General features: G+C 51.3%; 7 protein-coding genes across 8 annotated transcripts; 3 read left to right on the forward strand and 4 right to left on the reverse strand.

Moving 5' to 3' along the window:
- Positions 1-217: 217 nt before the first annotated feature.
- AAFC00_002920 (uncharacterized protein) lies at positions 218-2,848 on the forward strand (the record flags this gene model as incomplete). The annotated part of the gene is made up of 6 exons (XM_069342309.1): positions 218-304; positions 384-452; positions 519-594; positions 657-2,245; positions 2,301-2,423; positions 2,474-2,848. The coding sequence occupies 6 exons, from the start codon at positions 218-220 to the stop codon at positions 2,846-2,848; spliced, it is 2,319 nt and encodes a 772-aa protein (XP_069198813.1).
- A 1,321-nt stretch (positions 2,849-4,169) lies between these two features.
- On the forward strand, positions 4,170-5,399 carry AAFC00_002921 (uncharacterized protein; the record flags this gene model as incomplete). Its single annotated transcript, XM_069342310.1, has 2 exons — positions 4,170-5,045; positions 5,106-5,399. The coding sequence occupies 2 exons, from the start codon at positions 4,170-4,172 to the stop codon at positions 5,397-5,399; spliced, it is 1,170 nt and encodes a 389-aa protein (XP_069198814.1).
- Positions 5,400-5,798: 399 nt separating this feature from the next.
- AAFC00_002922 (uncharacterized protein) lies at positions 5,799-6,607 on the reverse strand (the record flags this gene model as incomplete). The annotated part of the gene is made up of 3 exons (XM_069348049.1): positions 5,799-6,144; positions 6,235-6,376; positions 6,427-6,607. 3 exons carry the CDS (start codon positions 6,605-6,607, stop codon positions 5,799-5,801), a joined length of 669 nt encoding a protein of 222 aa, XP_069198815.1.
- Positions 6,608-8,746: 2,139 nt separating this feature from the next.
- On the forward strand, positions 8,747-10,092 carry AAFC00_002923 (uncharacterized protein; the record flags this gene model as incomplete). The annotated part of the gene is made up of 3 exons (XM_069348487.1): positions 8,747-9,485; positions 9,643-9,849; positions 9,959-10,092. The coding sequence occupies 3 exons, from the start codon at positions 8,747-8,749 to the stop codon at positions 10,090-10,092; spliced, it is 1,080 nt and encodes a 359-aa protein (XP_069198816.1).
- A 505-nt stretch (positions 10,093-10,597) lies between these two features.
- AAFC00_002924 (uncharacterized protein) lies at positions 10,598-15,767 on the reverse strand (the record flags this gene model as incomplete). 2 transcript variants are annotated; one of them, XM_069348050.1, is made up of 4 exons in its annotated part: positions 10,598-13,444; positions 13,514-14,818; positions 14,877-14,996; positions 15,117-15,767. In XM_069348050.1, 4 exons carry the CDS (start codon positions 15,765-15,767, stop codon positions 10,598-10,600), a joined length of 4,923 nt encoding a protein of 1,640 aa, XP_069198817.1. The 2 variants fall into 2 exon arrangements, with proteins under 2 accessions (XP_069198817.1, XP_069198818.1); XM_069342311.1 differs by having other exon boundaries at positions 10,598-14,818.
- Positions 15,768-16,879: 1,112 nt separating this feature from the next.
- AAFC00_002925 (uncharacterized protein) lies at positions 16,880-19,086 on the reverse strand (the record flags this gene model as incomplete). Its single annotated transcript, XM_069342312.1, has 4 exons — positions 16,880-17,841; positions 17,891-18,151; positions 18,199-18,937; positions 18,997-19,086. 4 exons carry the CDS (start codon positions 19,084-19,086, stop codon positions 16,880-16,882), a joined length of 2,052 nt encoding a protein of 683 aa, XP_069198819.1.
- Positions 19,087-20,660: 1,574 nt separating this feature from the next.
- Positions 20,661-25,883, reverse strand: AAFC00_002926 (uncharacterized protein; the record flags this gene model as incomplete). The annotated part of the gene is made up of 9 exons (XM_069342313.1): positions 20,661-20,918; positions 20,973-21,133; positions 21,186-22,103; positions 22,164-22,201; positions 22,259-22,288; positions 22,458-22,561; positions 22,634-22,794; positions 22,851-25,512; positions 25,566-25,883. 9 exons carry the CDS (start codon positions 25,881-25,883, stop codon positions 20,661-20,663), a joined length of 4,650 nt encoding a protein of 1,549 aa, XP_069198820.1.
- Positions 25,884-26,770: the final 887 nt, after the last annotated feature.

Genomic DNA, 26,770 nt, shown 5'->3' on the forward strand with positions numbered 1-26,770 from the left:
ACTCTACTCTTCCCTTTATTTAGAAGCCTTATCGCTGATCGCAGTATTTATAGATCATCTTGAAGTGACCACAGAGTCTGGCTTCCCTCCCAGTCTTGATCTCTGGAGCAACGCAGACTCCAAGTGTCCGCATATCCCATGACAGCGTTGTCCAAAGAGACAGACAACAGCTTACTTCATAAGACACTGTCGGCGACACACAGACTCCTAATCTATCATGGCGATAGATGCGTCGGAGGAACACATCACCCAGGTGACAGAGTTCGCAGCTTGTGACCGTGACACAGCGTGCAGATATCTCAAGGTAGCCCGCCTACAAGATCGGGGAAGCAGTTGGAGTGACTGCCTCGAATGGTTCCATTGCTGACAGTGTGAATGATCAGGTCAAGAACAATGATGTACAAGCTGCCATTATGGCCATCTTCGATGGAGAAGACATCTCCCAGGCCGAGGTGTGTTTGCGCCTATGTTATCCACCGCCATTCGCTGTTCTACCGGTATTGACTCTGTATGCCTAGGCATCGCTAGCCTGGAATGAAACCGCCTTCAACGCTGACCGTGACGGCAATACTTCATCTGCGCCGAACCAAACATGTGAAGACCGCCCTCGTAGTTCTGGCTTTCGACCGAAGAACCAACGCTGATGCCATGTATAGCATACAACGACGACAATCTCCAACCGCTAGGGGCGCCGACTCGTGGATCTACACCTGTTCCTTCACTGAAACAGCCTACTACTAGTGACGAGGAGGATGCAGGACTGCAACAGGCTCTGGCTGCTTCGCGGGGTGAAACACACTATGGTCAACAAGAGATGGGTACCATATCTGCAGGCAAGACACATTTCGGCCCAGCGACAAGGTCCAACTACGATTCAAATCAGTGGGCCATGACTCTGCCAGGCCAGGAAGTCATGCCGGATCTCGAGCCCGCAGACCGTGTGAATGCGCGTGGAGAGCCTCGATGCCTGAGGCCGCTTCCGTCTGCCGAGTATCTGCCCAACCTCCTGACGATACTCCATTCCATCCCCCTTGCTCGCAAAGCCCTTCTCGCACCGCATACCGTCAGAACGTCTTATGGCCAGGACCCCGAGTGGTGGAAAGGACATACGATAAGGATGCCTCGCATCGTGAGCACCGTCGATCTCTCTTCGGCTGCACTGCTCACGCCTGCCGAGAGCGACGAATTGATTGCGGAAATGCAGCGCCTGATCGCCCTCTTAGACTCCAGCTCTCGGTCGTATGGTAGCGTTGACTCCCTGTTACGCCTGGATGCCGTCAACAATGTTGGCTCAGAACTTCCCGCAGAGACTCTATCCGACCGTGTGCTACATGCCTGGGAGATAGCTGCCGCAAAGTCGCCGGCTGATGATGGCGTTGACTTGGATGTTTTCCGCTCACGTATGGGCACCAACGACGATGATGGTGTAGAAACACCTTACATGCGCGTCATGCCTCTGAAGATATCGCCCAGTACTGCAGACCACTCCGTCACTTTGGCTGAAGCTATGAACGAACTTTTGTGGGACGTTGACGATCCGGACGAGAGCGACGTCTACATAGAGCAGCCTGCGCAAATTCTTTGCATACACGCCTCCCACGAGGACAAGAGCGCCGCGCGTACTCGCTTGGTTATTCCCCAGTCCTTTTACATCGACCAATACCTCAAGGAAAATGTTGATCAGACAAGGGGTCTGCGCCTCGATATTGCGAAAGCAAGGCACCGGCTTGGTGTCATCGAGACAACACGCCACAAATTGGAAAAATTCTCTCTCGGGGAGCCAAAGGGTAGGGTCGATACTTCTCTCCTGCTGTCGCATACAATCGGCCATTTCTCTGGCCAGAACAAGACAACCATGCTTGAGGAAAGGTTACTCAGTGGCGCAGACGTCAACGTAGATCTACCACCACCCACCGAGCAACACGAAGATATAGCAACACGCTTGAACGCCTTGTATGCGGGCATCAAGATCAAGCTTGATGAGTTAGAGGAGGAGAGTATCAAGGCTAGAGACATCCTCTCACGATTGTGGCAATCGACTTCGGAGAGTCTACCACCGGAATCCCTCAAGCACCGCTACTGGCTCAGAGGAGTGGCAACGAAGTCATCGGTCACTTATCTATTGAGACCTCGCGATGAGACTTCTGGCACAGGGGACGCCATGAACATAGACGAAGATGCTCCTCCGGGCATGCAATGGTGGCGAATCGAGTACGACGATGATGGGAATAGGATCACCAAATCTGTGAGTGCAAGCTACCGACACACCTCCGCTCTGGTCTCATACTGATTGCATTTAGCTGGCGACACAAGACGACGTCATACGGGCAGTAGAGCTGGAATACAAAGAAGCATTGATTGTCTACGCAAGTGATGCAGCGATTGCACCTCAAGATGATGCTTCCTTACCAGCCGCGCTACGGGTAGATTTATCCATTAAAGGAAGTGACTGTGGCGTGCTAAAACCTCACAGGACTTTATACGCAACGACGACGAGCTGTTCAAGACAGAGCTGCAATTTGCGACGCAGGTTGCTTCCAATTTTGAGACCTCACCACGAGACGTTTCTACACGTCGTGCATCTATCGACAGTACTACAGTAAACTGGGGCGATGAGCCTCCCCCATATCCCGATCCTGATCCACCCGCACACGACATCATGCTCGACGGAGTTGAGCCCGAGGATGACACTAATATGGAGATGGTCGAGACTGATCACGGACCACTCACAATGAAATCGACAAAGCGAAGAGATAGTGACGATGCTCTTATGATGGGTATGGGACGGAGTCAGGATGGCGTCAATCCACAAGATCCCAATCTCCCAGATTCTATGGACACACTCTAGGTCGAGGTTTCGTGGTCGGAACATACACCAATATTTGTCTGCACTTGACCTCCCCGTCTGTCTCAGGATCGATGCTGCTGAATTACATTTCTTTGTTCTATGCTTCTCTCATGCTGGACGATCAAGACTGGAATCAAGTCTCGACTATCAAGGCAGGGGGCGGCTGAGGATGAACGAAAGACGTGCCAAGTCCTCCAAGCCAAGCGAAGATCCATCAGTGAGAAAGTACAGACGCCGGGAGGAATCGAAATATGGAAAGCCTCTTGTCGTCCTTCCTGCTCTCTCTGGGAGTGAATTTCGAGACGAGGGTAATTCATCTGAGGCCCGGAGTAAATCTCATGAGTTGAAGATTCGCGAGTATAGGAGTTCATGCCTTCCGATCTAGAGATCCATAGGTGGGACTGTCAAACTAGCATAGTCTACTGACTTGCCGTCTGTTCTCCGCATTGCAGGCCTTGATATTTGCTTGTAAGGACTCGCTTGCAAGCATGGCATGTGATCGATGCGGACCTATCACGCTCGCCCTGACCGCCGCGGAGATGATAGCCTTTGCGTGATCGAGTCAAGAGTGGCAAGCGGATTCTTAAGCCGACAACGCAAGATAGGACTCGAGCCCACCACTGGATGCGAAAGATCCTAAGGGAAGCGCCGAGTCGGATAACAGTAGCAGTGCATGGAAAGCGGGATTGTCTATGAAGCATCGAGCAACTTCCACGCTTTGCTTTCCAATTCGAGGTCTACTGTGACAGAAGGAGTCTTATGTACATACACACGCAGAGGATCACCTATATAGTGCTATTGCGAACACGCCTTCACAGAGACAGCTATGTACTAGTATCTTCTCCATCGGCTTGCCGAGGGTGTAGTGCGAAGCTTAGATTAGATCTTAGATGTGAAGATAAGATACCACATCGGTCCTTACCTTATCCTTGTATTGTGTGACATCATAGCTATTCGAGAATGTTCTGCCTCATGATGGGGAAAGCATGGCCTGATGCTTCCGGCAGCATCAAGCAGGTTCGACGGCATCGTCGGTTGATGCAAATACGTATGTTCGTGCTGAGAAGGACAACTTCAATCTCATTCACGTAATTCTCACTTCCATTATTCTGTACCTGCAGAATTGACTTTCCAAGAACATAGCCTTTTCTTGTTTGCAACATTGACTCCGTCCATTGATCGGAACACGTGGGCGGTCATCATATAGCAAGAGACACCCCACTTTCAGGAAACATTCCAGAACACAATATATCATAAGCATTAGTAGCACCTAGCAAAAGTCGGCAGGTATTACAACAGAGACAACGCAATCGCGAAAAACATGGTTGCAGAGACAAAACTCTACGACTCGCTGTCGATCAGCCCGACGGCATCAGAAGCCGAGATCAAAAAGGCCTACCGCAAAGCAGCTCTCAAATACCACCCGGACAAGAACCGGGACAACCCCAATGCATCCGAGAAATTCAAGGAAGTCTCTCAGGCCTATGAGATTCTTTCTGATCCGGAAAAGCGCAAGATCTACGACCAGTATGGTCTTGAATTCCTGCTGAGGGGAGGAGCCCCTGCACCTGAGGATGCAGGCGGTCCTGGTGGAGCAGGTGGGTTCCCTGGTGGTATGCCCGGAGGCTTTGGAGGCATGCCTGGCGGATTCGGCGGTATGCCAGGAGGAGGCGGCAAGACGTTCCGCTTCACGACAAGCGGAGGTGGAATGCCTGGCGGCGGCAGCGGCTTCAGCTTCAGCAACCCCGAAAGCATCTTCTCCGAGTTCCTACGGGGTGGCGCAGGTGGAGCTGGCGGCATGGGCGGCGGTGCCACCATGGGCGGTGACGACGATGACTTCTTCTCAGCATTCGGCGGCGGGGGCAACTTTGGATCGTCACCATTCGGCGGACGCCCGGGCACTGGAGGTCGAACACGCACAGCGAACGGCGGTATGAGGAGGCAACAGACACCAGAAGTCTCTGTTGTCGAGAAGCCACTGCCTGTGACGCTAGAGGATCTATACAACGGCGTGACGAAGAGGATGAAGATCAAGCGCAAGACGTTCGACGAAGCCACCGGCAAACAGTCGCTGCAAGACCGCATCCTCGAGGTGCCCATCAAGAAGGGCTTGAAAGCCGGCAGCAAGATCAAGTTCAGCGGCGTAGGAGACCAGATCGAAGGCGGCTCACAGGACCTGCATTTCATCGTAGAAGAGGTAAGCGGCACAATCCCAAAATTGACCCACCCGAAAATTAGACACTAACTCATCCAACAGAAACCACACCCTCTCTTCAAGCGCGTGGGCGACGACATCCACCACAACGTAGACATCGACCTCAAAGAAGCGCTCACGGGCTGGAAACGAACCGTCAAGACCATCGACGGCAAGCAGATCAGCGTCGGCGCATCCGGTCCCGTCGGCCCAACCTACGTCGACAAATTCCCCGGCCTGGGCATGCCAAAGCCCAAGAAACCAGAGGAGCGAGGAGACTTTGTCGTCGGCGTGAATATCAAATTCCCCACTTCCCTGACCGCGGATCAGAAAACGAAGCTCAAGGAGATTTTATGAGCTGAGTAGAAAAAGATAAAAGCCGAAGAGGTTTGGCACACAAACACACACTCGCGCAAAGAACGAAAGAGTCATGATACCATGGAAGCGGCATTTTTTTTCTACTGAACGATATGTTTTTCTTTTCTCTTTTTCTTTTCCTGTTTCCAGCGAGCATTATAACTTTTGGATATGCGCAAGCAACAAAAACTCATTTACAAGATTTCTATCTGGTAATCCAATAAACAGAGAATAATTCCATTTCCTATCTTGAATGAACTTAACGCCCAACGTAAGGAATCATTATGATTGGTCTGCGTAATCGAGACCCAAGCTAACTGTGCAATTGACTGCGTTCATTAATAGACTTATACAATGAATGCATCTCCGAGTACTCCTTTCTGTACAATATGAAATCGTCTACGGCAAGGGCTGATTGCCATCTACACCACTTGCCGCCGACGACTGGGTCCGCCAACCCACGAAGCTCTCACTCAAAACCTGCCCCGTCCCCGTCTCCTCGACCTTAAAGACCTCAATGATCCCGGACCGCGCAGCCCGACGTATCCGCCAGACGCCCTCGCTGCCACCGACAGTCTTCTTGAGAAATTCGAGAAAGGCGCCGGTGAAATTAATGCACAGGCTGCCGTCCCATATGAAGCGTCCGTTGCGCAGGATATGCCCGGGCATGCGCTGCGTGTCCAGCTCTTCGAGGCTTTCTAATATGCCGTCTGGAGAGCGGTAGCCGATGATGATTTTTGGGACGCTGGTGGTATGGTTCGTAAGCTTTATGGCGCGAGGGATTTCCATGACATGTATTGGGGAGAAGAAAGGACGGGCTTGCTTGCTTACTTACCCGAGGAGGAACGACTGCGCCCAGAACTTGAGCAGTTTCTTCTCGTGGATTCGTATGTTCTTGTCGTTTTGCGGTCTTCGCGCTGTTTTGAGCTCGACCCATCGTGCGGGCTCGTTGGGGTCTTCGGGCTTGTAGCCCAGGACTGCCATTTGTTTCAGTACTGAATCAGCTATCTGGTCGTTTGGGACGTACCTCCGTCGACTTCTCCCCCGATGATCATGGACGCTCCCGCAATGCCAGTCTTGCATAAGCTGCAGTACTGCGCCGAGTTGTCGACAATGTCGTCTTCGCGCTGCTCGATCTCTTCTCGAGATGTGCTCGGCCAGGGACGCGGGAGCAGTGATAGAGCCTCGAATTTGTAGCCCCAGTACATGGCGAGGTTTTGAGGAGGCCCGCCTGGACGCGAAAAGCGGCGCTGTTGGTCTTCTTTCTGCGCTACTTTGTACTGGTGATGCTCTTCGATGAATCTATATCACAAATCAGTCGTTGGGTCGGAGCGAACAGATGACTAGTTTGAAAAAGAAGATGTCGGACAAAGGAAAGCTCACATGGTACCCTGTATCCAGGTTTAGATTAGCTAAACTGCCAATTGTTCAAATATCAAGGACTAGCGATGGCAGTTGCGCACTTGGAAATATGTAGCGTTCATCTCGAAGCCGTCTTCTGAGTCGAACGGAGCAGTCATGATCTAGAAAGGGTAACATGTCAATATCAAGCAATGAGTACTAAGAACAGATAGCGTGTACCTTGGTCATCATGCCTCGCCAAGTGATGACATCGGCATCGATACGGTTGCCATCTCTCTTCTCTGCTGCTATTATCGTTTCCAGCAAGGAGTCGAGATGTTCATCTGCCGAATCGTCTCTTAGGCGAAACTTGTCATATCCTTTCGATCTGCATAAACTTAGCGAGACTGAACCTCATGCGGTTGTGAATGTACAGACAGATCAACTGGAAACCGCGGATCCTGTCCTCCTGGAGTGTCGAACATGGGAGGATAGTAGTAGCGAAGTGATATATCCGATAATGGATGCAATGTATGATCATCATCGTATGAAAAGTATGCGATTTCCTTCAATGTCGTCAGGTTCGATACTCATCCACAAGGAGGCGGCACCCGAAGATGGACATGATTTCGATTTGAGGAAATACCAGCGGTTTCTTGATAGAAGCATTCTTGACGCCTGCGAAGCGACCCAAGTCGATGGCGAAGTTGGCTTGCATGTTATAGCCTTATAGCAGGTATTCTGTTGTTGTGAGACACTCCCCGTGAGACGAAATCTCGATCTTCAATTGGTTGTTCACGCCCTTGGCTCTACAAACGATGAATTGATGCTATGTGATTCAATATGCTCTGGCAAGAAAGGGTAACATTTACTATTCTACAGGTCAAGGAGTCGCGAAGGCTCGCGTACGCGACTCTCATGTATGTGCTTGTACTTTGTTTCCTACCTTACCTTACTACAAGCGATCAGAGTACGAAGATACGATGACTTAATTCTGGTCAGCCGCAAATCACTCAACCATGATTTCTGTCTTATCTGCTTCTCATGTTCAGTCACGTCTGAATCTTGCTTCCCGTATTCGAGAGACCTCTGGCTCAATGTGTCTGGAAGCTAGATCTGCCAGTTGTCAGAGCATGAAGCACAGGATGTAATGATGGACTCGGTCCTAGTCAGCAGTATCTCACTCAAAACCACTTGGTTCGCACCCTGCTTCGGTTAGCTTTCAACGACTTCTGGCTCATTCCTCTCAAAAACGGACTCAGTACCTCGCTTAAGTCCGACGAACTCGCTTAATATCTTGGCCGGAACCTTGCGAGTTTGCTAATGTTTGCTCAGCCGATCCATGTATATATGCCTCCCTCATCTTCACCATTACTCCGACTTTCTCTTCCTATGTCTCGTAAGATCTTCTGCCTTACCTCTTACTGGTTGAGCATTTTCTGACTTCGATCACAGTTTGCCTTTTGGCTTAGATCAAGTGTAGTATCTGTTCTTTTCAGTTTAATCTCTGAAAGGCTTCCACGGAAGCATTTATTGATTATCCTAATTTTTGGAAATGGGTGATGGGATGCTCTGGGCTTGCCCATCTCTTGTCCCCACAGTGTCGCCAGTATTGCACTACTTCTGGCTGATGCGACTTTTCATTGGTTGCTTGGTCTCTTTTGACCGGGTTCTGAAGAAGAGTGTGTCTTGTGTTGGTCATTTCTGTAGCTCTTGTTGTGGTGTCCGTTGCACATATAGATCTCATGCTAAGCGCCCATCTTTTATTGTCAGGCTGTAGCTAAAGCAGAAGAGCAATGCTCTCATGCTCTCGGGAGAACACGAGATAGACCAGGGACTCCATCTTGAGCGATACAGATAGACATGACCGTGAAGCCCAATCGCCAGCACACCTGATAGAGTCCATGCTGGCGTGCCTAGTCAATTGTAGATCCACGAAATGATAACTATTCTTTCTCATATCAGATCTCACAGTGCTGCTCTACAACAACCCATGACCGAAGCAAATGCCTCGATCCACACGACAACATGACCCGTTCAACGATGCCCCTCGCCGTCCTACCTCACGAGCGAGAGTGGCAGTAGCAGCATCAACATCAGCAGGCAACCACCTCCAAGAATCCCACGGCAGCACATCACACACTTCACGGTCTGCAAATCCTGTCAGCGGAATAAGCAACCGCAATCTGTTCGGGTACGCACTCCGCCGCGCCGCCGCCCGCCAGACTCCTACTGCAGGTGCAAGTGCAGGGCCAGGGACAGGGACAAGGGCCGGAGCAGCAGCAACGACTTCTGCATCTGCGGCCAACACGGACATTCTCGAAGACTCAGAGGCAGACGACAACGCTGGGGACCATCACTATCCTACGCCCCACGTTCGGCAACGCAATCAGTTGCGGAGTCAGCGGACCATTACGACTGCCGCTGCTGCCGCTGCTACACGAGCAGCTAAATCGTCAGTGACAGCGTCGAGATCTAATGCCAACAACAGCACAAAAAGCACGACTTCGAGACGAGCGAGATCAGCCAAAAGCCTCGCTGTAGAACCCAGCCAAGACGACAACAGAGACGAGCTTATTCACAAAAGCGAAGATGCTGAAGACGACAACGACAGTGGCGACGACGAAGAAGAAGAAGAAGAGGAAGACGACAACGATCTAGTCATACGCGACAAGAACGGGAATTACCTGCACTCGCAACCGCTGCCGGGCGAGCAATCGGACACGACAATCTATCAAGACGAACGTAAGTCCACCACTCTGATCAATCTCATGTAAACCCCAACCATCATTATCACCATCATCGTCTTCGCTTCTCTACAACTCTATAAGTCGCGATGCACCAAAGAGCGAAGAAAACCTTATGCCCAAGCCTCACTTAACCGACCGTTAACAAAGAACAGAACGAGCGAATAGCGCGCGCCTCTCGACCGCTGCGCGAGCGTTTTGGCTCTCGGGAGGCGGATGCAGTACTAGCGCCTCTTCTACTTCTCCTCCTCCTCTTGCTTATTCGCACAACACAACCACCACCACCACCACTTCTCAAGGGCGCAATAGTCGAGTGCGCAGGCGGGAGGCGGTACCGAGGAGTCCTGGCGGTGTGGAGAAAGGTGCGTTTACCCACTCTCTCAACCCGCAATATACAGAGCGTAGACTATGTGATTGTAGAAAAGCAGAAAAGATAGGTCACACAGCTAACACCCGGCCCGAACAAACAAGACACGAAACTCGCGGAAGAAATCATGGCCGGTCTGCGAGAGGCGGTGGATCGTAAACTGGTCGAGGAGAGGTGGTTGTTTGAACCTACTGATTATCTCGAGGAGACGAGGTTGGGGACTCATGGTGCTTATTGATGCGCTTTCTGTGCTTCCTTGCCCTTTGATTGTGGGTTCTTGGGATGCTTGTACTTCGGTACTGGGGTCTCTTGGGTTGGTTCTGCTATTTTTGTGTATGTATGTGTATATATCATAGAGCTAATCGGTAGAGGACCTTTGATGTGATTTGAGTTTGCAGCTGGCTTTTTGGGCGATGCTTTTATTTGGTTCTGTATAGGAGTATCCGTTGGCTCTTCATCTCAGCCCTCATGGATGCATCGTTCGATTCATCGCTGCGTCTCCATTGAGGGTCTTGATCCTACTATCGTCTTGGTCCAGACTGATTCTTCGATTTGACTGCTTTATTCGACTGTATCGAGCTGTAACGGAGAATTGTAAAAGTATATTTTGATCTCGTCCACGATGCTAAGCTGTACTAGAATGGTGTCCTGCTTATTGCTTCCAAGGAACCCGACGAAGAAGAAGATGGTCTCGCGATGAGCGTATTTGACTCATCCATCCATGCATCCATATAATTCTCTCTCTAGTCGCTGAGTTCGAATGCATCGTCTGCAGTGCCCGTACCGGCTTTTATAACACTCGCTCCTGCGCCATTGGGTGTGCCCCCATTGAATCCCGCGCTGTACCGACCGCCTGCGAATCCATCATCTTCTTCGTCTTCGTCTTCCTCCTCGTCGTAGTCTGATGCTTCTTCATCTAGTTCGTCGCCTTCTTCTTCTGCTTCTTCATCTTTTTCAATTTCTTCGAGTTCTTCCTCGGCTTCTTCGTCTTCCTCGTCGTCAGAATACGAAGTTCCTTCGCCGTACTCGTTGTCTACCCTGGAAACATCGACCCTATCCCATCCATGTTCGTCGTCGTCGGCGTCGTCGTCATATTCGTCGTCATCGTAGTCTACCAGCTCTTGGTCTGCGTCTTCCTCGGTGCCATTGATGCTCTGCGGTATACTCTGCTGTTGCTGTTGCTGCTGAAGAAACTCCGTTACAGAAAGGTCCGCACCGTTAGACGGCAAGAAAGTACCATTGGTGTTGTCGTAATGCAAATCATCCACATGAGCAATATGATCTTCGACTTGAGCAGCAAAGTGGCTCAAAGCATTGTATTGTGCTGCCGCTGGTGGCGGTGGGGAGACACGTGGAGTTTGGACAACTTTCTGAGCGTAGATCCTTCCGACAGATCCCATAGACGGAGAGTGGCGAGATGCAGGCTGTTGCGCAGGAGTCCGTGATCGCGATTCCATCAAGTCTCTTGCTTTTGCGACTGCCTGTGTGTAGTTGTCACGCGGCAAGAACCTGCTCTCTCGTAGTCGATAAGCGGGCACGTCTTGGGTCAAGATCGAGCTGGCGATGCTGCTGCCGAATCCGGCGCTGCTCGTTGACGCCCGCAGCCGTGCCATTTCGCGCGCGCGTTGCATCGAGGGGGTCTCCAGGGTGCGCGATAATTCTTGCCTTGACTGAGTTTCGATGTTTTGTGTCTCTGAGCGATACCATGCTGCTGATTCTGACAGAGCTTGTCGTGCAGCCCGGGCACGGGCGAAGAGAGCCTCGTCCTCCTCTTCGGTCTTCGACGGCACTCTAGATCTTGACTGTGGACGCGAAGAAGCTGGAGACTGAGCACTAGGCTCTACTGGTGAGATCACACCCTCAGTTCCGGCTGTATTTAATAGATCGGTGTTCGCGGGTAATCGTGTTTTCCTTGCAATTGGAGACTCCACAGCGGGTTCTTCGCTGTCTTCTCTTGCACGTTTTCTGGTTGATGCAGCAGCCCCATTGGGATCGATGCCCAAAGCCCGAAGGCGGAAATAGTTGGACCTCGTCGTTGTGGCTGGAGTGCCTGCCAGGGACACCTGGGGTGTTTGTCGGCGTGCCGGAGTCGCGACGTTTGACATTGCCGTAGCTGGTTTGTTGATCTTGCTGTGCAGATCGAGACCGTTGGTAGAATTGAAAATCCCCGGAGCTGCGGATTGATCTTGTCCCGTGGAGGCATTATACAAAGGTCGGTCTTTGACGGTATCATTTGCCTTGCGAGGGGTATCATCATGAGGTCTCTTGCCATGCACCGATTTGAGGAAATTGTCAACCGCATTGTTCTCTGCAGCAATCTTCTTCTCCATCTCTCTTGCGTGTTGTCGCTTTGCAGCCCTCTGCCTCTTTTCTCTACCCTGTCTGGCAAGCCTTCGCCGCCAGCAAATGTCTCTCCACCTCTTTCCATATCTGAAAGACAATTTCTCCGCTCGAAAATTATCTGCGAGTTGTTGCAGGCTTTCCGTGTACAGCTGATCATAGACCTCTAATATGGTCTGGCGAGCATGAAACTCAACATACTGTCGGATGAAGCCAGTATCCACATCCAACGTGACCTCTCTAGCAATATTCTGTAGAATCTGTTTCTTGCTTAACTTGGGTTCTGGAGGAGGAACTGGCTTGCTGGCCAAAGGTTCGGTCCGCGCCACCGCGTTGGACGGCGCAGCATCAGGCTTGGGCTTGGGTAAAGCAGCAAACGGTGCGCCAGAGACGCCAGAATTCAAGTTACCGAACGGATTCGTCGTGCTCTTCGCTGGAGGGTGAGGTGGAACTGCATCGCCTGGCACAACTTCTTCTGCTGCGGCGCTGAACGACCGGGACAGCGGACTAGGTTTCTTCGGCTGATTTGGCTGCGGGAATAAACTAGGCGGGGGCTTTGATGGCTGTGATTTTGGTGCATCAGAAGTGCCGCCCAGATTCTGGAACAGGGATGGTGGTGGAGGCGTTGCAGTCGATGGGATTGCTTCCGAAGAGCCTGTCTCAGGGGCGATCGATTGATTCGTATTGTTGAATTTGCTGCCGTAATCACCGTTGATCGAAGAGTTGTTTCCGCCGAATACTGGATTGACATCATCCGGCACAGGAGGCGTCGTACTCGATGGCGTAGGTGCTTTATCGAACACGAATGGAGAAGTTTTGGGAGTTGATTCCCTCGCGAACAGGGAAGGGGGTGATGTTGCATCTGTTGCCGCTAGTGTAGGAGTAAAGGACTGGGAGGGCTTTGGCGGTCCTGCAAATGAGAATGGCGATGTACTCTTTTCGGCAGGAGCGGTATCATTCTTGTCAGGTTCTGAGGATTTCATGCCGAAAGAGGCACTAGCGCCAAAGCTCGCCGATGATCCGTTGGCAAGTGAGCCTTGCTGTGTGAAGCCAAAGGGTGAAGCCGGAGGCTTCGTGAAGTCGGACGATTTCCCAGCTTCGGGAGCGGTCGTCTTCTCTGCGTTTCCCTGTGCGAACACAGATGACTGTTGCTGAGTGGCAAACGGTGTAAAAGGCTTCGCAAATGGCGATATCTTCGGCGCTGAATCTGATGCGGCCGCTGAAAAGGGGGCAGAGCTGCCAGCTGAGGGCTGTGTAGGCGCAAAAGGATTTGCAGCTGGCTTTGATGCAGATTCTATCGTTGCTTTTTGAGCAGAGACTTGGCCGAACGAGAACGGACTTGCAGCCGGAGCAGGATTGTTTGCAGCACCAAAGCCTTGTGAGATTGGCGCAGCTTCGGCTGGTTTCGAGATCTGGGAGGGAAACGACCATGGATTGCTGGCGCTAGTGTCAGTCTTAGCCGGTGCAGTTGTGGTGGCGAATGGCGATGAAGTGGACATTCCCTTGTTATCAATAGTCACGAAGGGTGATGAGCCGGTTAGATTGTTGTTGTTATTGCTTGCAAAAGGTGATGTAAACGTGGACGGCTTCGAGGCTCGAGTGTCGGGCACGAACAAAGAGTCTTCATCCTCCATTTCATCACCCTCAGCTATCTCTTCGACAAGACCTTGGTTCTGGGCTTCGACAACAGTCATACCAGCTATCACAGCCGAGAGTGTCCTACCGGCGCGCTTGATCTCCACTATCCTTGCAGATAAAGTCTGGCGAGGCATGCCCTGAGTAGCTTCGGGGAAAGTCTTACCCTTCACCGAGTTCAGATCCAGGAACGGTTCGTCGACAGTGTCGAGCTCTTTGAACACAAACCCAAATTGCTGGCAGAAATTCTCGGTTTGGTCCCAGTCATCAAAGGCAAGTAAATCAGTCAAGAGAGTCAGTGTGAAATCCGAGACTTCGTGCCTGACACCCTGAGGCCTGGAGGCGCGCCATATAGCATTCAGGGCAGTTCGTCGCATAAGATTGAAGTAAATTTCCGAGACGCACGCCATGAGATAGGAAACAGTGTTGGAGCGTACTAAGGCGAAATAGCGGTTCCAGTCCTCCTGTGCAACGGGATGCACAGCTCGCGGTTTCAGGGGGCCCTGAGGGTCGATGATGTTGCAGGCGGCATTGTAAAGGTCCAGAGCTTTTCGAATGCGAAAGTCTGATCGAAGGTCGGCGGCCCAGCCATTGACTTTCTCTTCAACGTCAGGGGTAGGGTTTTGAGCTTGAAAGATGATGCTATAAGCTCTGAATTCGGCTTCGTTGGGACAGACGAGGCGGCCTTTGGTGTCGTCGTAATACTGTCCGAGGGACAACAAGGTACGGTCGAGCTGCTCTCGTTCCTGCCAACCATCGTACTGATCATATGGCTTCTCGGAACGAGCCAGCTGGTGCAATGAAAGAATATGGAAGCGGGCTATGCGTTCATAGCAGTCGATTGCAATCTCCAAGTCCGCGGGCTTGGTGAGCTGCTGAATGGAAAAATCGTTGCGGATGGCGCGAGTGCGATCCCAGACAAAATGGTGAACTGATCCCAAGGACTCGGCATTCGTGATGATATCGTTAAAGAGATAGTCGCAAGTGGCCTGAAAGGATGATTTCAGCGGATATGACTAGAGGCGACCAAGTCTTGTAGCAATCTACCTTGAGTACAGCAGGAGGACGCAGATCGGAAGGCAACTGTTCGTCTAATCCAGCTGCTGCTCTCCTGAATTTTTTCACCATGCGAGCCTCAGCTGGGGCGCTACTGTCGTTTCCTGGCTCCTAGAAGGTCAAACAAATCAGCAAAGCGCTCTTGTAATGTCAAGCATGTGTTCCAAGCTCTTTACTGCCCATCCCCCTCCATCATATTCCATCATCTGAGAGGGGCAAATATGGACTGACCTGTTCGGCAGCCCAGACGTCATTCTGCACAACACGTTCGACGCGCTCGAACTCAGCACACATGTCGGGACACGTTCCAATCGGGGTGATGGCTTCGGCCAGTGTACGCGGTTTGTCGGGATCGGCGAGGAAGCCATTTGCTATAGCCTCAGCGCGCTCACGCTCGCGCATCTTTTTGAGTTGCTGATAGCGATCCTGGAACGAGGCATCTTTCCCATCGTGTGTTCCTGCTCCTCCTCCCAACTTCTCTTTCCTTGCTGTCAAAGTCGCAGCCGAGGCCATGGCGCTGTTCGACGCACCGCGTCCTCCTCGAGACGCAGAGATCCCACCACCACCACGCGCACTCGATGCTCCTGCTGCGGCTCCTGCTGCTGCTCCTGCTCCTGCTCCTCCTCGTACACTTCCATTCTGGAATGTTTTTCCATTCCCGCGTCCACGACCGCGCGCACTGGCCTGATTGAACCCAGGACGAGGCATCCTCGTGGCACCATTATTTCCCGTCGCTGCAGGCGCCGTCGTGGTCGCTATTGCGGTCATGGCCATTGATGGAGCGGCTCCGAAGATGGAAAGACTGTTGTTTGTATTACCGTAGTTGCCGCGACCGCGACTGGTATTACTGCTGCCTCTACCACCGCCTTTCAATAACGACATGACTGGCGCTGGATGTGTTGGCCTGTCCAGGCATTGAGTATCGTCGCGGACCCTGGTGCCTGTTTCCACATTCGAGAGTGTCTATTATTCTCACTCAGTGGTGGATGATTTTTTTTGGAGAAGATGCAGGAAACTGTAGAAGTAACAGTAACTTCCAAATGTAGCATGTGAAGACGATGAAACTGGGCTGCGTTCCTGCCCTTGCTTGCTCTTGCTTGCCATCGCTCTTGCCTTAGGGCTTGCGGCTTGTCCTTGCTGCGCTAAGCCTGTACCGGAAAGTCTACTTGCTGTGTTGCAGAGCTGTTTGCGCCAGACATGACTCATGTCGATCTGGCACTTGACTCATCCATGATCTACAGTGGACGTTCCTGTGACATTAGACGCTTGTACTTTACAAGTACCATCCAGTGCCTTGGTCACCTTGTTCAGAGTAGAAGGTACGGTACTCACAGATGTGATACAATACCTTATCTTGGGCAAGGTACCTACAAACCTTGCCATCAGTACACAAAACCGCCCTCTGTGCTTTATACTTTGCGGCATCTCTACCATATCTTCGGGTACAGGCGCAGTAGCACACTACAGTACATCTGGTATAACGTTGTCCAGGTCTGCACTGTTATTGTGTCACTCTATAAAGCATTCGCTCATAACTCACTTCGAGAGAGGAACGGAGCTCCGCGAAGGCGAAAATAAGTATTTGTCTTTTATCATTACCGATGAAAACAGAGAACACTATGGTAAGATATCCGTTGCACCATGAAGAAAAGAAAACAAAAAAGCATTCTCTTGCACACTTTTAACCGCGCGTCGTTTCTTCGTAAGCCTCGTCATCGTTCATTGCGTCTGAAAGGAAAAACACATCCAGTCCAAATAAGTCAAGTCAAGTCAAATCATGTCAAATCAAATCGCTCAATAGCCACGACGCTGGGATGCATATGCGCTCGGTGGTGGCTGAACTCACAAAACGAGACGCAACCAAAATCTCCCCCTTTTTTTTCGTGAAGATGCGCAAGATTCGCTTGATCGCTCCTGCGCGCCCGATGCACAAGACCTGATCTTTTCCTTTCCTTTTCCTTTCTGGTTGTCCAATTTGCTGTCCAATTTTGCCCTCAAAATTGCTGATACTCTCCCGAAACGAGCTCTGCTTGAGCATACACTCCTTCAGCATTGCTCATAGGGGTCATGTATTCCATACCAATTGACATTCTATGTCCAGGTATTGCCGTCCCCCGTCCCTGTGGGTTCTGTGTAGAATAGCTTTCTGAGCAGAGCGGTACAGCCCCACCGTACATTTGTGTTGCACTCGGCTCTGCGCCATACATTACAGGATACGAGATATTTGTCAATGGCGCAAACAATTTCTGATCCTGGGCGTAGAACGGAGCGTCGACAGCTTGCGAGCGGATAGTCAGACCGCCGAGCATTGGATCCAGCATACCCATATCTTGACGATATACTGTATCATTTCCGCTCGTCACTTGTGTTGCCTCGCCCGAGAAGCTTGCCGGAGTGAATGTCATGTAGGGGCCGAAATTCTCTCCCCAGACTGGAGCATTGCTGATCGTCGAGTGTCCTTGCGGACTAGCATAATGAGCAAGCGGACTGAAGTAGTGAGCCGACCCCACGGAATCGCGAGGGCCGATGCTTTGCTCTGTCTTCAGACCTTGCATAGACTGCATGGATGTTGGGCTGAGGACACTGGAGTCGCTTTCTGTTGGTGCGACAACAATCCAAGGAGAGTTCGGTATGGCAGAACTCGACTGGCCACTACTCACGTCCACCTCACGAACTTTCTGAATACTCTGTGTACGCGTCTTGTGGACCTCGAGTACCTTACTTTCCGAGATGCCTTGCCTTTCGTCAAATTTTGGCGATTCTGTGAGCTCATGCGAGGGACTGGTAGAGGTGGTGACTGTCGGAGCCGTGCTTATTGGTGTGGTACTTCGCTCTACGGGGTCTGCTTCAACCAGCTCGCTGACAATCGAATTATTGGGACGCGTGCGTCGCGAACGAGCATCTTTGGGATGCAACAGCTTGACATCTCCGGTGAATGTGAGCATTGTCCTGCCATCTATTCTTCCGTTAAAAGCTGATCAAAAGCACAAAAGAAATGTACATACCATTGCCACCCTGAAGATACTCTTGCTCGGCCAGGGCGACCTTGTAAATGTCGTTTAGATATTGCACTCGCTGTTTCGTCTTTTCACCCGTACTCCCAGGAACCTCGGCTAGTTTTTCGGCTGGAAAGACCTCCTGAAGGAATTGTATCCAGTCTCCGGACATGATGAGTTTTGGTACCTCGCATGATTCGCCATTGGATTGCTTCCATTCTTTCGGCCCCCAAGCGATACGGATCAGATGCACCAGGAGATAAGTGCGTTCTGCAGAAATTAGATACGAGAAAACCCAGAACATCTTCTAAACCTACCGTTCTTATCGAGATGGTCGGGTTCTTTATGTCTGCACACATCGAGACCTGGCCAGAAAATAGGGACTCTTGGTGGACCGGCATGCCTTGGCCTGCGCCGCGGCTGATCGGGTCGAGGATTACAGTCCACGTAGGGGTAATTGGCCTGTTTTTTGGGACATATCGCTTTGATCCAGGCTTTGGCGATGACTTTTCCTGCCGACTGTTGTATCTGCATGAACCTGGTGTAAAGGAAGGCCTGGACTTTCTCTTTGTCGTTCACCCGAAATGAAACACTGGGAAGGTCTTGAGGTCTTCTGATTTCTTCCCAATCGTCATCGGAGTCAGACTCGTCATCGACAAATTGTTTACGCTTTCTCGAGGCAGATTTTGATGGCGATGTTGACTTTGGCTTTGGTTGGAGCCTTGACGACCGAGGTTTCTGCTGCCATTTCGTCTTTCCCTTTGGATTTGATTGTTTTAGAATATTAGACTTGGCTTGCGAGGGAACAAGCTCGCTTTGCTCTGATGATATCTCGCACACGGTATTGGACCGACTGGCAATTTGCATACACTTCTCACGCTCAGAATGTGACAAGTTACTCCAATTGCCAATTATGACTTGTAGCCATTCGTTTGACTTGGATGCTTCACTTTTCAAGCTACATTGTTCATCGAGAGCATCCGATGTAGTCAACCCAGCGTACTTCACTCCTGTTCCACGCATCTGTGATCTCCAATACATTGCTTCAGGCCCTTGCTGTGTATCTCGTTAGCCGTCATATATATGAGTATCTCGGCGTAACAACGGGTTCGTACCGAATCGAACGAGGAAGCAGAGTCGGCATTGATCCGCCCAGTGTCAGATTGTTTTCCATATTGCGGTCGAAGGCGAGAATTTGCTACCATGGTTCTCGGTCCGATTCCTCGTAAGAGTCAGTTAGTGAAAGTGGTATATTGATGAACAGTATGAAAGACAGTATTATTGCCCTAGGTTTACTAGCGGCGCGCCGTTCGTGAAGAATCCTGGGGACAAGCTCAACGGACGCTGTCATAAGCTCAAGGTGTTTCCCGTACCCGTTGCTCGTGTGGCAGTCAGTGCGCTCGCTTCGTCACTGATGCTAGATGATTTGGTAAAGAAATAACGCGTCCGTGGGTATCATCACTGTGTAAAGAATAAGGAAAAATTCTCCGTAAGCCTTTTTGCAGGAGGATGTGGAGCCAGTTGAAGGAGGCTCAAGGGACCTGCTGCTCTGCACGGTCTGCGAAGATGGGGGGGGGGGGGGGAGTGCGACAGTAGATAGGCCGTGAAGACACGACGATTGGTTGCACAGCGATTGCAGCTGTTGAAGAAACTACTGTAAGAAGCACGGGACTATCGAGGTCGACGAGGAATGATAGGCTGACGCGAGCGTGATGTGCGGGGTTCGTGAAGATGGACTTCTGGGGGGGAGAGGGTTGTGCTCAGGCTCCGTCTCTCTCTGACTTGTGAATGTAGGACCGTTCGGTCTTGTCACGACGGAAATTTCTTGGGCGTCGGGAGGAGCGGGCGGACAGTTGTCTGGAAGTTGTGACTGGAGGCAAGTGGCACAGCTTAAGAGGCCACAGAGGTGGATGACCCGGAAGACAACAACGTCAGATCTTACACCCACACTACCTTCCATCTCGAACATGCTACGGGATCCGATCGTGAAGATGCCTTAGTGCAGGGTCGAGCACGTCGTAGCCGACGCTTCTGGATAAATAGCACCACCTAATCATCGACCGAATCCTTGGTGTCCACACATATGGAGAATTCATGCATAGGTATAGTGGGCTCAGATACAGCGAACAAGGGGTCCACCGCAGGGTATGATCGATGCTACAGGGATACAACGCTCGCGAGGTTTTGACTGGCTCTCAGCGTAGCTTAGCTGCGGATGGAACGCGTGCCCCGCCTGGTCCTGGCTGGCCTAGGGGCGCGCTCGGGCATCCATCCGCAAGCGACTCGCCAACGGTTTGCTGCTTTCGCAATGGTGTAGTACCCATTTGCGGGTCATCTTCATGCATACCCGTTTGGTGCTCTCGATCACAACAGCGGCTGCGGCGCTCGTGTGCCGGGTTTGCTTGATTGCGCACTCTCAGCCCCGGCTTGCCTCATACGATTAATATTACATATATGCCCGTGTGAGCGCATGATCAAGCAGCTCGATAGACGGACACCAGCCAATGGCATTACCGTGGTGGATCATGTGTACTGCGGCAATCGATCTGCAATATTATATGGGGATGCAATCGATACGCGAAACCAGCGTCGGGTCAGATCGAGAGAGCCTACGAACCGCAATCTGTGTGCAGCACTGTGGAAAGCAAGCAGCGGCTTAACTCTGATGCACACCGAAAACCCGGCTGCATGGCTGTGATTTTGCAGATGCTTATTGTTTCGTATTTACCGTCACTGCATCTTTGCGCTACAAGTACATTACCCCCATGTACCTATTGTGTTACAAAAGACCCTGTGTTGTGTCCACGGAATTGAGCAGCCCCGACTCTTTGACCAACTCATAGAACAGCCCCTTCCGACGCACCAACTCGGCCGGACTGTCGAACTCTGCTACACGACCATGGTCTAGAACGACGATTCGGTCGCTGTCCAGGATGGTGTTGATGCGATGGGCAATGGTGATGATTGTGCGGTCCTTGAACATGTTGCTCCTCAAGGTGGTTTGCAGCATAGCATCAGTCTCCACGTCAACTGCGGCCTTGGATTTTCTTGTCAGCAGATGCATAGATGTATGTACGTGTACTGAGCTTACCGTTGCTTCGTCCAGGACTAAGATATTGCTAGGAGTGAGGAGTGCGCGAGCTAGTGACACGAGCTGTCGTTGTCCTTGACTCAAGTTGGACCCACTCTCGTGGATCTGAGCATCGAGCTGTCCGGGCATCGATGCCACATGATCGCGGAGACGAGCATTATCTGTACTGTTGTCAGCAAATCAATCTGCGTAATTTGTGCCGAGAAATCTTACCCAGGGCGCTCCAAAGCGCAGTATCATCATGAACATGTCCAGGATCGAGATTGTCCCTTATGGTGCCTTCGAACAAGGCCGCGTCCTGGGGAATAATCGCCAGACGACGTCTGAGATCGAGAAGACCTATAGAGCTTGTACTGATATCGTCTATCGTGACATCTCCGCTTACAGGCTCTATTATGCGGAACAGGGCTAGTGTCAAGGAACTCTTGCCAGCACCAGTACGACCGACCACACCAATCTTTTCGTGAGACTTGATGTTCAGAGTAATGTCCTTGAGCACAAGGTCGAGTCCTTCACGGTATCTTGTGCTATAACCATTAAAGGACACTGCACCCTTTGACGGCCAGCTAGCAGGCGGACGATTCTTCGAGATTATTTCTGGAGCCTCGCTCGGCAGTGCAGCGTACTCCAATACTCGTTCGACAGAGACAATGTTCGTCTCCACCTCAACTGTTTGACGCACGATCCAGTTCAGGGATTGTGTAATCTGGAGTGCATAAGACATGGCCAGACCCACAAGACCTGCAGAAAGACCACTTCCTGTGGAGACCGATATGATGGCGAACCCAGCAGCCGACAGAATGATCACGGAGCCGATGAACTCCAAGCGCACAGCGAGCCACCTATTGGCGTTGATAGAGGGGAAGTACGCACGGAGATTAGCATCAACACGCCACTCGTTCTCCATCGCAAAGCGCTTGCTTTGCCTGTATGCTCGGATAGTGCTGATACCACTGAGTGACTCCTGGAAATGGGCATAAATAGGGCTACGGCTGATTGAGTCAAGTCTCTTGAGCTCCCGAGAAGTCCTGAGGTAGTACCGCTGAATGTAGAGGTATAGGAAGCCGAGGGGAATGATCAAAGCAACAAAGATAGGCGTTGAGGCTGAAATGACAACAAGGGTAAATGCAGCTGTGCCAAATGTCAGTGTTCACTCAAGATAAGCAGGAGTGTCGGTCTTTGCATGCATACCACGTGCCGAATTCACAAATAACATGTTGAATGTCCGGCTGTCAAAACTGTCAGTGTTTCGAGCAAACAACGGGATCGATTTCCTGTGGACTTACGCCAGAACCTCATCTATGCGATAGATGTCACTGTCAATCGTGTTAGTGGAAGTGGGCGTGACCGGGTAGCTGGGACAATAGAGATGCCGCGACATGGATGCATGTTTCACGCACGAGAGTAGAGAACGATATCTGCGGAAAAGCTGTCCTTCACTCTCGTGCGTGATACGTGCATCCTTGCCTCGGAATCAGGACTTACCTCGAAAAGCGATTTAAAATCCGACCTGCAGGTGTGGTCTCGAAAAATGTCATGGGTGATCTGAATATGGCGAAAGCCATGCGCTCATGGAGCTTTCGGGATGCCTGCACGAAGCATGAGTTAACGAATCTAGTGTATCGGGCCGATGCAGGCCGGCAGTATTGTAATGCACGTACCTCGATTGAGCAGAAGATCCACAATATCAATGTCTGGATGACCACCAGTAATGCAGAACCAATGCCGAAAGCAAAGTAGATGCCGATATACTTCCCAACATGCGGGTTACCCCCGTACCTCCCATTGATTTCGGACCAGTTTTTCAACCAGACACTACCCCCTGCAAATTGTGTCAAAATCACCAGTTTCCACACGAGAATTATCAGCGCAGCTCACCAATTTGCGCAGTTTGCGACCCTACGAGAGTGAGGAGATAGATGGCGACTGCGACAAGATTGCTTGTCTTGGCATATTCGGCATAGACAGACCACTTGACCTTTCCTTGTTCGGAGAACTCCTTTGTCTGTTTCGTTTTGACAACAGCTCCACCTTCCTCGTCCATGACCTTGCCGTGCGGACCACGGAAACTTGCGGTACTTGCACGACGTAGGGTGAGGCCACTTGCCCTCCGCACCGTTCGACCTCCACCGGGCTTGATAGGGGCAAGTTGGGTATCGCCCTCCTCCGCATCCGTGATTGCCAGATCGTCTGATGTCGCGTTGGGGTCGTTCTCGAAGACAGTCGCAGAGTCATCGCTGTCCGGAGCCTCGGTGCTTTCACTTTGGTCCTCGTTGCTAGCGGTCTTGATCAAGTTCGAGATCTCCCCCTTCATCGCCATGAGCTGTTCGTAAGTGCCACGTTCCAGGATCTTATTATCACGGAGCAAGACTATATAGTTGGCTTCCATCAAAACAGGCAGAGAGTTTGTAGCCAGGATTCTTGTGCGTGACTTGAGAAGACCGTTGGGACCAAGGACGTTATCGATGAGGTGTCGACCAACATGCTGGTCTACAGCAGACAGAACATCGTCGAGAAGGTAGATATCCGCTCTTGCATAAACTGCTCGCGCCAAGGTCACACGAGCCTTCTGACCGCCAGATAGCGATATGCCACGTTCGCCGACTTCGGTTTGATCACCATCTGGCAGAGATGCAAAGTCTTCCTTCAGGGCACAAGCCTGAACCGTCTTTTCATAGAAATGTGGATCCCATCGATAGCCGAAGACAATGTTTTCTCTCACAGAGGCATTCATGACCCATGGGGACTGGGCGACGTAAGCAACCTTTCCGCGCATGACGACCTCACCCTTGACCTTGTAAAGATCACCGAGCATGGTCGACAGGAAAGAAGATTTTCCGGCGCCAACGCGACCAACAATGCACGACAGTTCACCCTTGTGGGCGGAGAAGGAGATGTTCTCAAGGATGTCTCCACCCACTTGACTGTCCCACTTGAATGTGGCGTCCCTGATACGCACGTTCTCTTCTCCCTCTTCGGTGACGCTGTCATACTGCAAGACGGCATCGCTCTGTAACTCGGATGCCTCGAAGAAACTCGTGAGACGATTGACCGCCACGCTAGCCTCGATGATCGAAGTGATGACCATAGGAAGGATTGCCAAGGGAAAGGTGAGGAGATTGAACAAAGTAAGGGCGGGAAAGACGATTTCGGTAGTGAGTGGTCGACCTTGGGTCAGAACGAACACTGCAAAGGTCGAGCATGATACGAAGAATGGAGTAGTCGACCAGGTGAAGTTGGCGAGAGCCATAGTGGCACCAATCTTGCGCAAGGTGTTGAGTTCTTGATCATTGCGAATGAAGTTGAGCTTGTTCATGAATGCGGTAGTCCATGCATAGAGTTTGATTGACTTCATGTTGCCCAGAATCTCGGTCATAAGCCTGGTCCTGGCGTCCTTGTTCTTCATCTGCTTCTTCTGAAGGTTCTTGGAGATTCGTGCGATCAAGCCGTTGATGGGGACCATGGCCAACATGGCGCCAACACCTGCAAACATGCTGAAGCCGACCAGCTGGTACAGTGAGATCATGCATAGAGTAATCTGGAATGGGGCAGACCACAACTGCATGCCGTACTGGGCGAGATCTTGCAGACGCTGCGTATCCACAGCCATGTAGTTGACAATATCTCCAGTAGACTTGGAGGAACGACCTTCGTTGGACAAGCGGGTAGACTTTTGGTAAATGGCAGCAGTCAGAGCAGAACGGATACGCATTCCAGTCTCGAAGGCTCTCTGGAAATATTGGTGCAAGCAGACAGTCTGCGATACGGAAACTCCAAACATGGCCAAGGCGATGGCAGCACCGCGAATGGGAGGCTGTGGCGTATCGCCGCGGTACGAGTCGACAAAGGAGATCAGGAGACGCAACAGCTGTGGCTGGACGAAGGCCAACATGTCCGAAAGACTCTTGATGCAGGCGCCGCGAAAGTATGGACCTCCAAACCCCTTGAAAAGGGCAGTCCAGAGCGAAGGATTCTTTTTCTCCAGTTCGACCTGCCAAGCGGACTCGAATGCCTCGACGGTGGCAGCGGTGGTGTCCCGTTTCCTCAGATTCCAAAGATCGTCTTGTGTCAAGAAGTGCTTGTAGCCGTATTTCATCATAGGTGTCATCCAGCTGAAGGTCAGGATGGAGAAAAGATTGGCGTATTCCATGGGACACTCATCGTCGTCTCCGAGGGCATCGTAGTCACTGAGTCGCTTGGGTACAAGCCACTCCAACACGAACTCAATGGCGGCCAGGCCGACACTGACAGTGAAGGTGACAAAGTAAGCGAGATTTGTCTTGAACAGCTGCTGGGAAACGAGAGAACGAAGCTTGACGGCGTAGGCAATGAGGGTGAAGAGCCAGAAGACAAGCACGACTCCGTTCGGCTGGCGAGCGCGCCAATGCTCAATGTATTGGATGTAGGAGATGACGACAATGGACAGGAAGCTGAGCACGGTAGCCCAGAAGCGAAAGTCGGCGGGCCATATGCCACTGAGGTTATCGATCTGGATGGCAGCCTGGAGAGCGGTGGTGATGAGAAGGGCGCCGAGCACCGTCTATGATGGAGTCAGTCAATTGCTTTTCTTGAACCAGTTGTGAAAGGACAAACCATCTTGGCCCAGAAGTGCCAATCCTTCTTGATTGGTTGCGCGACACATTTTCTCAGCAAATAGTAGATGGCTCCCGCACCAAAGAAGATGCCAAAGGCAGCTACGGACGCCACCCAGACATCGAGGAAGCATGGAGTGAAATCATAACGGAAGGGACTCAGAGGTCCCCAGCCCTCGATATTTCCACATAGCGGTTGGGTCTTGTCTTTGCCGGTGGTGGCGACGAGATAATTCAAAGACAGACCAAGGTCCAGACCAAGATCCAGGTGCCGATCCAGATGGACCGGAGACTGGAGCAACGTCTGGGAGTCGGCCATTGGAGAAATTCGAGGCCGTCCCGAGAGACGTGACAAGGTCGAGGAGGACAAGGTTGGGGTTGGTGAAGGAGGAAGTCGCTATGTACAAGAGCGAAAGACGGTCAGGATTGTACAGATAATTATCCAGGTATACAGTCCAGTCGAGAGCACGGTCAATCCCACCTCGCCTACGATTACGATACTGTACCTTACCGTACAAGTACTGAGGAATGCAACACGCCTCTCAGACAATTCCCTAATCAGAAGAATGAGAGATCGCACTTCTCTATAATCGGAAAGTCGGCGTCATCGGATTTTAGCTCGGCAATTCCGCAAGGTTATTACTAAAGCACTTGAAGTTTGAGGTTCGGTGGGTTGGTGGGTGCAGTGGTAAAAGAGGCAAAAGGTGGAGCTACTACTGCTATACCTTAATCAATATCTTGACTACTAGACAAAGACGGTCTCTTATGTAGAGATAAGAAATAACGAATCGAGCGACAAAACATTAAAGAGCTTCTCGAAGACCAGTAGTCGAGGCTCGGTAGCGATGATTGTCTGACTGCATGTACACGAACCCGCTCTAGGAAGTCGATACGGCAGATACTTGTACACCGTCCTTTGGGGTACCTTACCTTGCGTACCTTATCCTGCCCTATAACAACATGCCTCACTCTGCAACACGAATGCAACATCCTACAACACTGCTTGACGAGTATTGATAGCTATAACAGCTGGTTCATGGACGACAGTGGGAGGAAATAAGTTCTCTCAACTAAGTACGTAGATATTAATCATTCGTCTGTCGACTTTTCCACATAGCGATTCGCGGAGCTCAGTGTTGCCTGTACTGATGTCATATGGTTGGAAGCCCAGTCGATACCCATCCATCGTGAAAGTGATTCGGAAAA

This window comes from Neodothiora populina, assembly GCF_041146345.1.
Source record: "Neodothiora populina strain CPC 39397 chromosome Unknown canker_contig_15, whole genome shotgun sequence".
Classification (NCBI taxonomy): Eukaryota; Fungi; Ascomycota; class Dothideomycetes; order Dothideales; family Dothioraceae; genus Neodothiora; species Neodothiora populina.